Consider the following 13,763-nt stretch of genomic DNA (forward strand, 5'->3'; position numbering starts at 1 on the left):
TAAGCAGTGCCTTAGAAAAAACTTGAATGGAACACAAAGGGGTCGAGACTGTAGGACATATGACTGACCTACAAACTGATTGTTTATTGTGTAGGAGAAATTGGATGTTCACAAACGGTCCACCTTTTTCACCATGACAATCAGAAGTGATGAAAGACTTGCAAGTGGTTTGCTTTACCAATCAAATGTTGGAGGTATTCATGAAATCTGAACATGACAATATCAATCACCTCTTGTGCAGCTCTCTTGAAATGACTGTAGTCTCAAATTTATAGATTTGGCTGACAAAAGAAAAGCAAAACCAACAAGACAGTACAGCTTTTGAAGATTCATGCCAAATAATCATTCAGAGTTAACAATGCACAATGGTAATGTTTTGCATTGTCCTCAAACTGAGTGACAACCTTTATTGTTCCAAAAACATGCTTTGGACATTTGTTAATAAATTACCCCTTCTTGCAGTGCACACTTCAGAGAATTCCAATGAATCTCTTGTATCTGTATTTCACTGTGATGCAGCAGAGGTGATCAATCAGCCGCTCAGTTTGGCCATTGTTCAGTGTAGCATACTTCCACTCCTTCCCTTTTTTTCTTCCGTTAACATCGTTGTCGTTTTCTGGGGAAGACCTGGCAGAGCTTAGTTGCTTCAGGGAGATAGGACGACCAGAAGAGTTGCAATAAAGTCTCCGGTATTCTTTGTAGGTCTCACTGGGATTCAACGTATATTCCAAGGACAAAACCTGCTTGGTGTCAGGGCTCCGGACTTTTTTTTTATCAGGGGTTAATGCGAAGCATTGATTTCCTGCTTCATTTGACTGTGGAGGAAATCACTGGGGAGCCCCACAAGCTTTCAAACGCTGCTTTGTTCCAAACCAGAAGAGAGGATATGTGGACTGTGGCCTACTGTCAGCTTTTACATTGGCCATTAGTATTCCCAACACCCCATTGCTGAGAAAGCCGCCGATTAGATGGGGCACATGGAACCACAGAGCTCCTACCACAGAGACAATTACATTTACAAGTCAACATCACCCGTGGCCAACGATAGAGCAATATAAGAGCGGCCTCAGAATAGAACCAAATTGGCGTCCTTTGAATGCATCGACTATTCATTGGATATTGTCTCTTTACCGCAACATACTTTGTGGCCTCAAACCAATTTCGCAGCAACAGGGCTGAGCAAGCTCGGCGACTCCCCCCCCTCACCTAATGAAACCGCAAAGATTAACTTGTGCCGAGAGAGTTAATTAGCTTTAATTCCTCCAGCAGTACCTTTAAATTATCTCCAATAGCTGCAACCAAATGAAACTTTAAATTACCCTGTGCAATAAGACAATTAATGGGATTCATAAATTCCTCCTTTAAAAAAATTGCATTTGCTTTTCAGCAAATGCCTGTTCTCTCAGGGCCAGTTAAAGTTCTACATGTACACTGGTGACATAATATTTGTATATTTGACATAATAGATGTCTCAATTAATCAATTCTAACCTGGATTTCTAGTGTTAAATAAATAAAAAACATTATTCCAGATAATCTGAATTTCTTTCGACCAACTACTTTTGTCTAAATCATGTTGAAGGCATTGTCTGTAGGTAGCAACTTCATTCTGTCAGCTCCACCTGCTTCTCCTCTATTATTAGTCTTAAATATTTGTGTTAAAGTGGACAGGGGATGCAGTGATAAACAGAAAGGGACAGTGAGTGCATGCATACCTGAGTGTTTAGGATGGTACATTTGTGCATGTGTGTTTTTATTCACACAAATCCCCTTTGCAGAGAACCCCTGTTTGATTTTGTGTTTGATTTAGAGCACAGTAGTCGGGATAGAATATTCTAAAGAGAGAAGGTATGTTGCAGCCACAGTGAGGGGAGACAGGAAGTGGGGCATGAGAGAGAAAGCGAAGGAGACAGACGTAGAAAATCACTTAGGCATGGATGAATGTGGCTGGTGCGGATGGCAGCTTGAGCGGAAAAGCCTTGAAATTTGAAACAACAGCTTCAGAGCTTTTCCTCCTGAGGGTTGGAGGCAAGACGCTGGTGGAGAGCACATTCTTTACACTCTGGTATTTCCTCAAGGAAACACCTGCTTTCAACATCTTTCTGCTGATTCTGGAATTCCTTTCCCTGCTCGCTGCAGAGCGGCCTGTGATACACATTAACTGTGTGATTGTCAGTATTTAAGCGCAAATACCTTATACATTACCCGACAACGAATGGACAGACTGGGGATTGATAATTGGGCCACCAATGTTTTACAATAAAATCTCAAAAGGACATGACAATCATGAAAGGACATCATACGTGAGACAGCAGAGACCCAGTGAAATGAGAGTAAGAACGTTGACAGCTTCATTAATGAGGCTGATATTTGAGGAAAGCAATTTTTTCCCACCGCAGTTTGGTTGGTAAAACTTGTTTAAACACGAGACACAGCTCAGCAGATGGAGGAGGTTATGTTTTCATTACCTTTTGTTTCTTTGTTTGAGTCTCAGCAGAATTTCTCAGAAACTACTGAGCCGATTTCCATTACATTTTTTAGACTGGTGGGGCATGAACCAAGAAATAAACCATTATACTTTAGATCAGATCTGGATAAACAGGGGTAGAGTATGTTGCATCCGTCAGGAAGGTTATCTTTTCACCCATCTTTTGGCTTGTTTGTTGATTTGTTCCCGGAATTACTCAAAAAGTCCTGATTTGCACCAAACTCGGAGCAGGGATGGAGCATTGGACCGGAACATGTTCAAATTAGATTTTTTTGCAAATCTTCTTTGGTTTTCTTTTCCGCTTTCCTCAAGACGGAGAAATGTTGTCGTGAATTTATAAGTGAATAATTGATGGAGCTTGATGTGAAAAATATGAGATATTTAAAACTGAAAAGTAAAATGCTTGTTAAGACTAGATAAAGTACCATGCAAACATTGTCAATTTCCATTTACAAACAGAAAGTTAGAGCTGTCCACTTGTGATGGGGTCACCCATGATGCATGGTGCCAGGTGAACGGGGCCTGTGTTAGCTTCACAGCTCTGTGGTGAGAGGAGAGTCACAGCTGGAGTTGTGTTTAAGCCGATAAAGTGAGGCACCGACTTTGGTGATGATTTTGTCACAAAAATGGGCATGAAGCTCCACTTTACTGAAAATGTGACAAAAACACTGTTTGACTGTATCTGGGAAATAAGTCACATCATTGGCTGGTTTATTGCTACTCTCCTAAGCCATGATCTGCAGTCTGCAATTATAATTTGAAACTCTGTGGAACTACATAAATTTGACTCACGTGGAAACTTGCATTTAATCCTAAGACATGACGGCTGGCTGTAAAATATGAAATACACAACCTTATGTGGTTTTGAGCACAGACTCTAAGCTATTCTACAGAAACTAAAAGTCAATGCATTGCCAAACACAAGGCATACAGGAGGTTTTCTATGCTCCAGGAATCCGAACAGCATTTACACTAAAAAATCTATAATATATTTAAAAAAGAAAATCCTCAGGTCATATAACCATTAATCGCTCAAACTCAAAAAACAATTTATAACTATTCACTTTCTGTAATATTTGCACATGTAAACAAACTCAAACATGGTTGTCATCTGAAAATATGTGTTCAGAAAACTGAGCGATATATTAAACTCAGGAACAGACTATGTAATTATGTTTGGTGGTTGCACTCTGTGTCTTTTAGGAAAGAGAAGCTGCCTTCCCCTCTCCTCCCTGTCCCGCTGCAAACTGACCCAACCAATTAAATAGTCATCTGTTTACTAATGTTTTCATCAAGCTCCAGCCCCTTTTACAATGACTATGATTGAACTAATATTAGTTATATTAGAAGGCTGGAGTTTGCTACATTGCCTTCCCTGTGTGTTCCTTCAGTGGTTTTCAGTTTTGTTCAAACTCTTCTCAGACCAGTTTCTTCTACTGTGATGTTGTGCACATTAAACAGGATGACAGACATCAACAAGCACAAAACACACACATGTACACACTGATGTGGACCGTTTGACAACCGCTGAGATAATCAATAAGGCACGGTGTTATGACATCACTGGTTGCTAGGGTAACTGCCTCCCCAGAGCAGAGGAGCAGGGGAGAGGAGGCTCTCTCCGTGTGTGTGTGTGTTTGTGTGTGTGTGTGTGTGTGTGTGTGTGTGTGTGTGTGTGTGTGTGTGTGTGCGGTCATGAGAAGTGACAGTGATGTGACATGGACAACATATTAGATGAGGCTGTCAGTCAAGTGGCTTCCTGTTCCTGTTGCATTTATTGAGCCTAATTCAACTCAGTGAGTCATCAAAAGATAAAAGCGTGCCGGCACAAACACATTCTGGATGTGTATTAGGTGTTATTTAGTGGCACTAAACACAAAATGCACCCTGCAGGGAAACAAACAGGGAAAACATTCAGAGTGGATAATGATTTTTTGCAAAAGGGACTAGCCATCTCAATAAAAAAACAGGGGGACAAAGAACGACTGGCACTCACAATGCTGTGTTTTAAACCATCTGTCTTCACTGAGCTGGGAAATTCCCTTTGTGCAGTTATTTTTCATGGTGGCACGGTGGCAGCTCACCTGTTCTCAGCCCTTCAGGGCGTCTGCAGCATTAGTGAGGAGGATTGTTTAAAAGATGTCTAACTGTGTGCGTTCTCTATCATAAAACAAAGGGCAGACGAGACAAATGCACATTTCATGGTAATGCCTCATACGTTATTCTTAAGCTGTGTTCTAGTAAGTAGACGTAGGTTGGGCTGGAACCCATTTCAGCCCCCAGCTGTGAATTATTACCTCCGCCAAGAAGGATAAGTTTTGCCCCCAGTCCAATGGTTTGTTCGGTTGGTCGGTTTGTTTTGTCAGAATTACAACAGAAAAATACAGAACAGTTTCTTACAAACATGGTGGAAGAATTGGACTTTGGCCAGAAATGGCCAAAGTATTGTATGACAATATTTTATACAATATTTTGACATGTATAACAAAGGACAATTGATGGATATTTATAAAAGAACAAACTCAGATGAACTGACATCTACATGTATGTGTAATCTAGTGTTGATCCCAAAAACCAAAATCCAGACTTCCTGCTGTTCTGATTTCATTGAGGAGCTTATTCTACCATTTAGGAGCAAGGACAGCAAATAGTCATGATTTTGTTCAGTGGTTAGTTCACAGCGAGGGAGCATGAAGCTGAATGGTAGATGCAGAGCAGAGTGGATGGGCTGGAGTGTAAGGTATGACCATGTCCTGGATGTAGACTAGCCCCGATCCGTATGAGCGCTGTACGCAAGTACTAGTGTTTGTAACGGATGCGGGCAGCCACTGGTAACCAGTGAAGGAAGCAGAGGAGTGGAGTAGTGTGCATTAGCAGGTAGACCTACCAGGAGGGAGTTGCAGTAGTCTAGGCGTGAGATGACCAGAGCCTGGACAAGAACCTGCACCATCTTCTGAGTGAGAAGGGGACGTATTCTCCTGATGTTGTGCAGCATGAATCTACAGGAACGTGTTGTTGCAGCAATGTTGTCAATAAGGGAGAGTTGACGGTTGAGTGTCACAGGGGGCTAACACAGAGTTTTATAAGGTGATAGGCAGGTCATGGGTGGGAGAGTCTTTCCCTGGAAGGAAAAGTAATTCGGTCTTGTCAAGGTTGATTTTCAGGTGGTGTGCAGACATCCACTGAGAGATGTCAGTCAGACAGGCAGAGATTCGTGCTGCCACCTGTGTTTCAGATTTGGGAAAAGAGAGGATTAGTTGGGTGTCATCAGCGTAGCTGTGGTAGGAAAAGCCACGTGAGTGAAAGATAACATGACTCCGAGCAGTCTGGATAAATGATCAGGTATCCTGCAGTCCTCCAATCATAGTTCAGCAGAGATGATGTCAGTCTAATGAGTTTAACCATTAGCCAGCATGCTCACTTAGTAGGTTTCCCTGTGGCCCACTTCACAGGCATCTCACTGATTGAAGAGGGATAGGAGTGGCTGGAAGTGTGTGTGCGTGAGTGTGTGTGTGTGTGTGTGTGTGTGTGTGTTTGTGGGTGTGTGTGTGTGTGTAGCCTGTATTAGTGTTTAGCAGAGTAAGTGATTTACATTTAAGATTTCACCATGTGTCTGGCAGGAATGTGGTCAGCCAGATTGTTTTGTGCTTAAAATCACTTGTTGAATACATCTGCCGCAGGCATTCAAATCACTCTCCCGAGTCAGATACTCAGGATGACGGGAGACACTGAAAGAAACAGTGAGACTATTCCACTGGACAGCTACTAATACCACTGCTCTGCCATGAAACTCTGCTCGGAAGTGAGAAATTGTGTCTCTGTTTTGTAGGTCAGTGTCAGTGTGGACAGTGTACCTGTCATCCACCTGGGGACAGTCGTGTTCATGGCAAAAACTGTGAGTGTGACGACCGTCAGTGCGAGGACATCAGTGGAGAGGTCTGTGGAGGTAAGAGCGCACGCATGCACACACAAACACACACACACACACACACACACACACACACACACAACAAGTCCTTGTGTCCATTAAGGACAGTGTAATGTAAATGAAGAATAGAGGGAACAGACAGTACTTGATAGAAACTGCAAACAAATGTTGGGCTATTGCATCCATAATATATAGTTGTTCTGTCTAGTGGAAAGAACACGTCCAAAATACATGTTGAAATGTTTAGGTTCCTACATATTGTCTATTGGCAACTATTTGAATCCATATCTTCAGAGGACGTTTTGTCAAAATACTCCTTTTCTCCTTCACTGAGCTGTAAATCGACATCTCCTATATTCTAAAGGTTTGTTCATATATCATTCATGGCATGATTTATATCATATTTTATTCCGAAAAACATAGCAAAAAGTCATTTTTATGGCAGTTAACAGTATATGCTGATTATGAGGTGATCAACCCAGAATGACTCCTGTAAAATTCCCCTGACTCTACTATGGCAACAAGATGAAGGAAGAATTTTTAACATGACTTTATATTTAGTATGCAGTTTTCTGTTTGGAAAATCCACATTTAAAAGCACATTATTAGATATTGAACATCTATTTTGCATATTTATTTATATTCTTTAATCAAATTTCATTTGCCAAGACAGAGGAGACAGGGTTTATAACTTCTACTGCAGCCAGCCCCCTGTGGGCAGTCATTTCCTCCATCATTATACACAGTCCCTTTGTAAGCTATGGATCCAGTGGACACATACACCACTCTGATATTTCTACTGCACTTAAAGTGTTGGAGGAAAAACAAAAGACAAACCCAGTGCAGATTATCTTGCACCTCTAAGACATCACTTAGGAGCAGTGATCTCCACAGGTGTGTCGAGCAGTGGGAGGACATTTCACTCTTGTCACATGGAAATCCTCAAACGGTTTCCGTGTTTATTCATAAACCGACAGGAAATCTGTCTGTTCCTTTCACCCAGCCGCTGTGTGTCAGTGCCTCCCTCCGACTGGGGCTTTCTTGTGCTGTTTTGGGGACTGTGGCGTTTTTGTATCAGTGGTGCATTGCAGCATCTGAGGGTAAATTCCTGCTATAAAAGGGGGATGCAGTATTTATGTGAATGGATTACTGAGGCTCATTGTGCGCCCGGGCTGTCCAGAGACAATTCTTCATGTGGCTTCTCGTCTGAGCACCGAACACCAACACAGACGAACACACAGACACACACACACACACACACACACACACTCACACACGGACACGGACACACAGAAGCCAGTGGAAGTTATTGGGCGTTTTGAGGAACTGAGAGAGATAAGCTAGAAAGAGAATTGTGGTAAGGGAGCTGTAAGAAACTCCCTGATCCAGGGTACAGTGAGTGCCCCTGGATGTTTGAGTCTCGCTGCAGACCGAGGAGAGAAGTGATGAATAACACATAATTCAGTCCTTCAGTGTTAATCAGCTTGTCCGTCCGCTCAGTCCACACTTGGCTCTCAAGTGTTTTCTCCACAAAGGAAAACCGAGGGGGGAGAGCAGCTAAATTATCCACCACACCAGGCTTAAAGGTGAATTCATAGTTTCTGAGGCCACTACAGTCCTCGGGACATAAATGTCTTCATCCACCGCGGGGTATCTACAGACCCCAGTGTGCATGTCCATGTGCAGCCCATCATTTCCCTCCTGAATACAACTACCCCACAGTTTTATATGAGGCCATTTGGCAACAGCAGAATAACCAAAGCAATGTTAGCATTTATGATTCTTAACTGCCAACACTTTCCATGTCATTCCCTATTTTAATGCATTACCTACATGTTAAACTATTAAATGGATAGTATCGATTTTTTTAAATATGTATATGGACTCCCTCATGAAGCAGGTAAGGGTGTGAATTTTTACCGAGGAGGGAACGTTTTCATTTGTTTGTTTGTTTGACTGCCAGCATGATAACTCACTAAACTAAACCATTAAAATTCTGGAGTGGATCCAGATAAACTTTCTTTTACATGGTGAGATAGGACGTCAGCCTTGGTGGAGGTACGCAAGCCGTGACCCTCTAGTTTTTATGTTCAGCTGTAATGTTTTGCCGCTTCAGAAGTCTCTAGTATTCGGATCGGCTCAAACATGTATGGATGGATTTGAGAAGTTGCAATTTCCAAGTTTTAGGTAGCAGTTCCGTAGTTTTACAGTTTTCTTTGAGAACCTTCACATCATTGAGAGGAGGAGGGTTTGGATGAGACGCCCCTCGCAGGCTTCCAAAGATTCGACAAATCATGAGAAAGGTTTTTCATAAGGAAAGCCTGAGCCAATAATTCAGTCAGGGGCCCAACTGAGGGGCTTCAAACCCCACAGTTTGAGATAAACGAGAACTTTTATAAACCGTCAATCATGCAAAGCTACTCAAGAGGAGTATAAAAACATAAATTGGTCCCCATTAACTTGGGAGGGAGGCTCTCTGCACACTGTACAGATGTTTGCTGGATCAAACACCTGGTTCACCACCACCTCCTCCACACTGCAGGCCATGTCTAAACGCTGCAGCACAGCGCCTGCTCTGTGAATGGCAGGTGCAGGCTAATTGAATGAGGGCCAGGTTGCCTTTCCTCCAAAGCAATTAACCGCTCTCCCAGGCCGGCTGATTGAGGCAGCCATGCACGGCTTGCCGAAGCTGCCACTCCAATCCTTTCATAACCTCCCACCACAACCACAGCCACCACACTCACACACCTGCCTGCTGATCCATATACCACATACATAAGAAATCAGACAGCACCACACAGGAAGTGAAGCACTAAGGGTTGGACACTGGTGAGCTTCAAAGGCATTGTATGTAGAGCATCAGATTTAATATAAATATATGAGACTAACATCAATTTGTTCACAGAAAAGCCAAAGCCAATGGAACCATGTTTAATTAAATATAAATCTTGAAGTAAATAAGTGTAACATTACATTGATGATAATTACCTTTGCCAAGGAGGGAATGTTTTCATCAACGTGTTCATTAGTAAGCTGTGAGCAGGATCATGTAAAAACTATCGGATGCATTACCTGGAACTTGTCGTATGGGTCAGGGAAAAACCTCCAGGATTTTCTTTTCTCACTTTCTTTAATGTTGTCAGATTTTCATTAATTTCTCCGATAAAAATCTGGATCCAGTGAATTTAAATGTGACTTCATAAAGAGACTGTTGGGCCTTGGTGGAGGTATGCCCTTTTCTTAATGCCATTCTGGTTGAATGTTTATTTACATTGAAGTACAAACTAAATCTTACACACCAGCACCACCTTCCATTATTGAATAGTTCTGTTGAATTAATGCCCTGACAAGCTTCAGTATAATAATCTAAAGTTTAAATCAATTCAGATGTGTATCTCTGAACGTGCGACCAGGTGCTGATTTACAGCAAACAGAATCAAAACTGCTGTTTGAGCGGATCAATACACCTCCTTCATCAAACACTCCAGCAGCACAATATGGATTTGTGTTATGAAAATGATGGGAAAACCCCCTGCTAATTACCCTCGCTTCAATCTGGCCTCTCTTCCCAGATGTGAACACGATTGATCAGTCCATGATGCAAAACTGGTCTATCTACAAGGGTCCTGCAGGAGATGAAGGGCGACAGGAGTGTTGTAGTGTTCAAACCACAGTGACACCGTCAGCTACTGAAGCACCATCGCACCAAACTCTCTCTTTTAACCAATAAAGCGTCCCTGGTTTCCTGAGTGGGTGTGTTTGTTTTTTGTCAGCCTGCGCCTTTCCATGGTTTTCATCTCGTCCTCTGAAGTGCCGGAGATTAATTCAGGACAGGACACGACCAGCGATGACGGTTTCTTTCAAGTCCCATGTTCTCAAGCCTGCTGCATCGCTCTCATCTTCTCCGCAGCTCTGTCTCCTCGCAGCGGCCATTACTGTCCAGGTTCAACTTCTGCACCGTCAACTCCCTGCGATCGTGTGCCATCTTTCTTTACGCTCCACACACGCATCCCCCTTTTGACTTTTATTTTAACTGAATCTTTCGTCTTTAAATTTGCTCATGGGCCTGCTCCATACTCTGTCTCCTTTTAAATGAAGGCCCTTCTGCCTCCCGCCGCCAGGTCACGGTTACTGTTCGTGTGGACGCTGCATCTGCAAGGACGGCTGGTTCGGGAAGCTGTGCCTGTTCTCCAGGTCATGTGACCTGAGCGACGACCAGAGCAAAGAGCTGTGTGAGACGTCAGACGGAGTCATGTGCAGTGGAAAAGGTGAATGACATCTTTTATGTTGCCATGTACAAGTTTTCCTGAAAGTCATAAATATAGGAAATGTACATGTACATTATAAACATATTTCTACATACACAAATATCTGATATTCTACCTGTTTTATTAAGAAAACGTGATGATATATAAAGATACGGGTGCAAAAGACGTCCATCCAAATGCCATGGATAATACTTGAAACAGAGTGTCGCAGCAGCAGAAACCTCTTTCAGCAAATCATTTCAAAACATCTCCTGAGAGCCGCCCACCATAACACACCTCTGTTCTCCCTCCAGAAATGTGTGAAAACAGTCATTAAAACCACCCAAGTTATACTTTATGATGGTGATTAATTGCTCTCCTCAGATGTTTACTGCCCTGTTGTGATTTTGATGTCCTCTGTCGCTGGTGTATCACAAGATGTCCTCGCCTAGAAACTCTCACAGGAGGAAAACGTTGTCCCTTCCCAATTACACCTGCAAGTTTAATTCAGCTCTTTCGCCAACTCAACAAACTCTGCATCACAGGTTTTGGCGCACTTTCCCTGTAAAAAGGCTCAAAATGTTTACTCGCCAATATTTTTGTCAAAGATAACTCTCTAGATAAACAGCAAAAACTACACACACGCAATATGTGAACCCGAGTTGGCTTTCTATTGAGTTTCATCAAGTTTGTCTGGAACGTCTCCTTATACTTGTCCAACAGGCCTCATCATCAGACTTTAATATTTGATTCAGTATTTCTAATTGATTTCCTTTCTGTTGCACCCTGGTGGCAAACATTCATAATGAAAGCTACATAACTATCATATCCATATTTCATTTATTTCCAGGGACCTGAGTTGCATTTCCATCACCAGCTCTGATCATCAAATACAAAAGATGATCCAAAAAGCAATTTAAGGAGTGAACAAGAACTCCTGATCTTTAATATCACTGTTATCATAATGAAAAAGATGAAACATTCACACTAATCCTATATTCACAAACTTACTTACAGAACAGCTCAATCAAAACCTGTGTATGCACAGTGAGATTGAACCTTATCTTAACTCTCACAGGCTCAGATATACTCATATACTTTCTACAATTTCCCACTGAGTTCAAGTTCATGGCACCAAGTAATTAAATTGATGCACTTTCCAAAAGATTATCATCAAATTTCAACTGTGAACCCAATTGTTTTATTATCTGTCATAAGTTAATAACTTTTTCTGTTACGATTAAAATAAAGAACTGGACAAGACAGTTTAGAATCATTGATGTTGTCATCTTTTAGACTTAATTTAACATATCATGTACATATTATATACATGAAAAGTTCTTGACACATAATGTTTTTATCAACTGATAAATCAATAACAAATGTTCATATCATTTACATTTTCACATCATATGGTGCAGAAAGGCCAAATATATAATATGGTTTCAGATTCTACAATATAAAATTAGGACGTATTTTATTTGTTTCATGAAAAAGTTCAATTACATACTTTAAATATTGTTATATTGGTTAACAAAACAACCTGAAGGCGTCATTTTACTCCATTTTCATAATAATTTGTAGACAAAACAATCGATAAATCCATAGAAAAGAAATTGGTGAAGAACTGATTGTTGCAGTTCAATATGTCTGCCTGTTTTCCAAATCCTATACTTTAATAATGAAGTCCTCAGTGTTGTCACCAAATTGTGTGTATCACTGTTTGACAAATGACATGAAAACAACAGGATCCCTCTTATCGCGTGGCCGTGAATCTTCAGAAATAGAGCGTCTGGGGCGTGGAAAATAAAACGTTTATTCTCCTTGCTCCGCCATATTCAGAGCCCAGAACAACCTTACCTCCCCTCGCCTCCCTCTCTCTCGTCTGTTTAACCTCGTCTTCGGCTCCTCGGTCCATCTGTCTCTCCCCGTCTGCCTCCTCCTCTCATGGCGAGTTCCTGCAACCTGGTGTATGATGGTAGAATCGAGGGAGATTGAAAACACACAGTTGCTCGCTTGACCTCAGGGTGAGAGCTTTGGAGGGGTGGGGGGGAGTTAACAGCAGTATATTTGTTTCCTCCACTACTCTTTGATACCTTATTAGCCAGCTGCCGCCCTTGAGTGCAGCACACAGCGATGGGGAGGAAGTCTAAAGTGTGGGTGGATTGGTTTCCTGGTGGCAAAAGTACATTAGCAGTCCTTTCCCCCGACACAAGCTCATATCCACTTTGCCCGACACGATTAATCTTCTGAGTAAAATAAAGAATTTACAGGAAATAAAACAAACAGTGGAAAATAACACAAGAAACAAGGGAATGGTGTAAAAAATACAACTATATACACACTGTCACAATGTTGAATGAAAGAAATGTGATGTTAATTAACAGTTCTCTGAGTGTGAGTGTGTGTTTTTGTGTGAGTTGCAGGTTCCTGTCACTGTGGCCAATGCATCTGCTCTCCCCAAGACTGGTGGGTGTCTGGAGAGTTCTGCGAGTGTGACGACCGAGAGTGTGACAAACACGACGGCCTCATCTGCACAGGTAGCGTGGGAAGCAAACACACACTCAGGGCCTGAGGGATCCCAAATTTTGGACCAAGTGTGTAACAGACCTGAGGAAAATCTCCTATATTCCAACATGAATTTCAATACCCAATCCAAATAGACCCGTGGGTATTCAGTGCTGAACAGACCTCAGCAGAGAGAAAACCAAGCAGTCTCATTAGAAAAGACCAGTAATATAATAAAAATAGTAGTCAGCTCATACCGTATTTGACAATAATACAAGTATCTGGCTTCCATATTGGTTTGTAAGAGATATGAATTCCAATTTCAAAATACATTACATTGTTACAGATTTAGCAACCAAACAGTATTGTGAAACTGTATTTATCTCCACAACAGTGGTAAAGGGTTGTAAAGTACATCTCGTTTCCAGCTCATTGACATGATTCAAATCTGAAGCCCGGGCTTGTAAATAAGTAATGATATGACCTGGATACTTCAGAACTGTTTTAATGTTACTTTTTATTATACTTATTTGATAAAAAATATATAATCCTGCATTCATAATGCATCCTGCATTCATAATGACCTACTATGT

The 13,763-nt window shown here is 41.7% G+C and overlaps 1 protein-coding gene across 1 annotated transcript in view; it reads left to right on the top strand.

Moving 5' to 3' along the window:
• The window catches only part of itgbl1 (integrin, beta-like 1), a 37,966-nt gene that overhangs the window by 21,356 nt on the left and 2,847 nt on the right, over nt 1-13,763 (top strand). Inside the window, exons 8-10 of the mRNA XM_062403274.1 lie at nt 6,317-6,433; nt 10,537-10,683; nt 13,089-13,202. Coding sequence (XP_062259258.1) covers nt 6,317-6,433; nt 10,537-10,683; nt 13,089-13,202 — 378 coding nt within the window. The remainder of the gene's footprint in view (nt 1-6,316; nt 6,434-10,536; nt 10,684-13,088; nt 13,203-13,763) is intronic.

The sequence above is a fragment of the Platichthys flesus genome, chromosome 13, assembly GCF_949316205.1.
Source record: "Platichthys flesus chromosome 13, fPlaFle2.1, whole genome shotgun sequence".
Lineage (NCBI taxonomy): Eukaryota > Metazoa > Chordata > Actinopteri > Pleuronectiformes > Pleuronectidae > Platichthys > Platichthys flesus.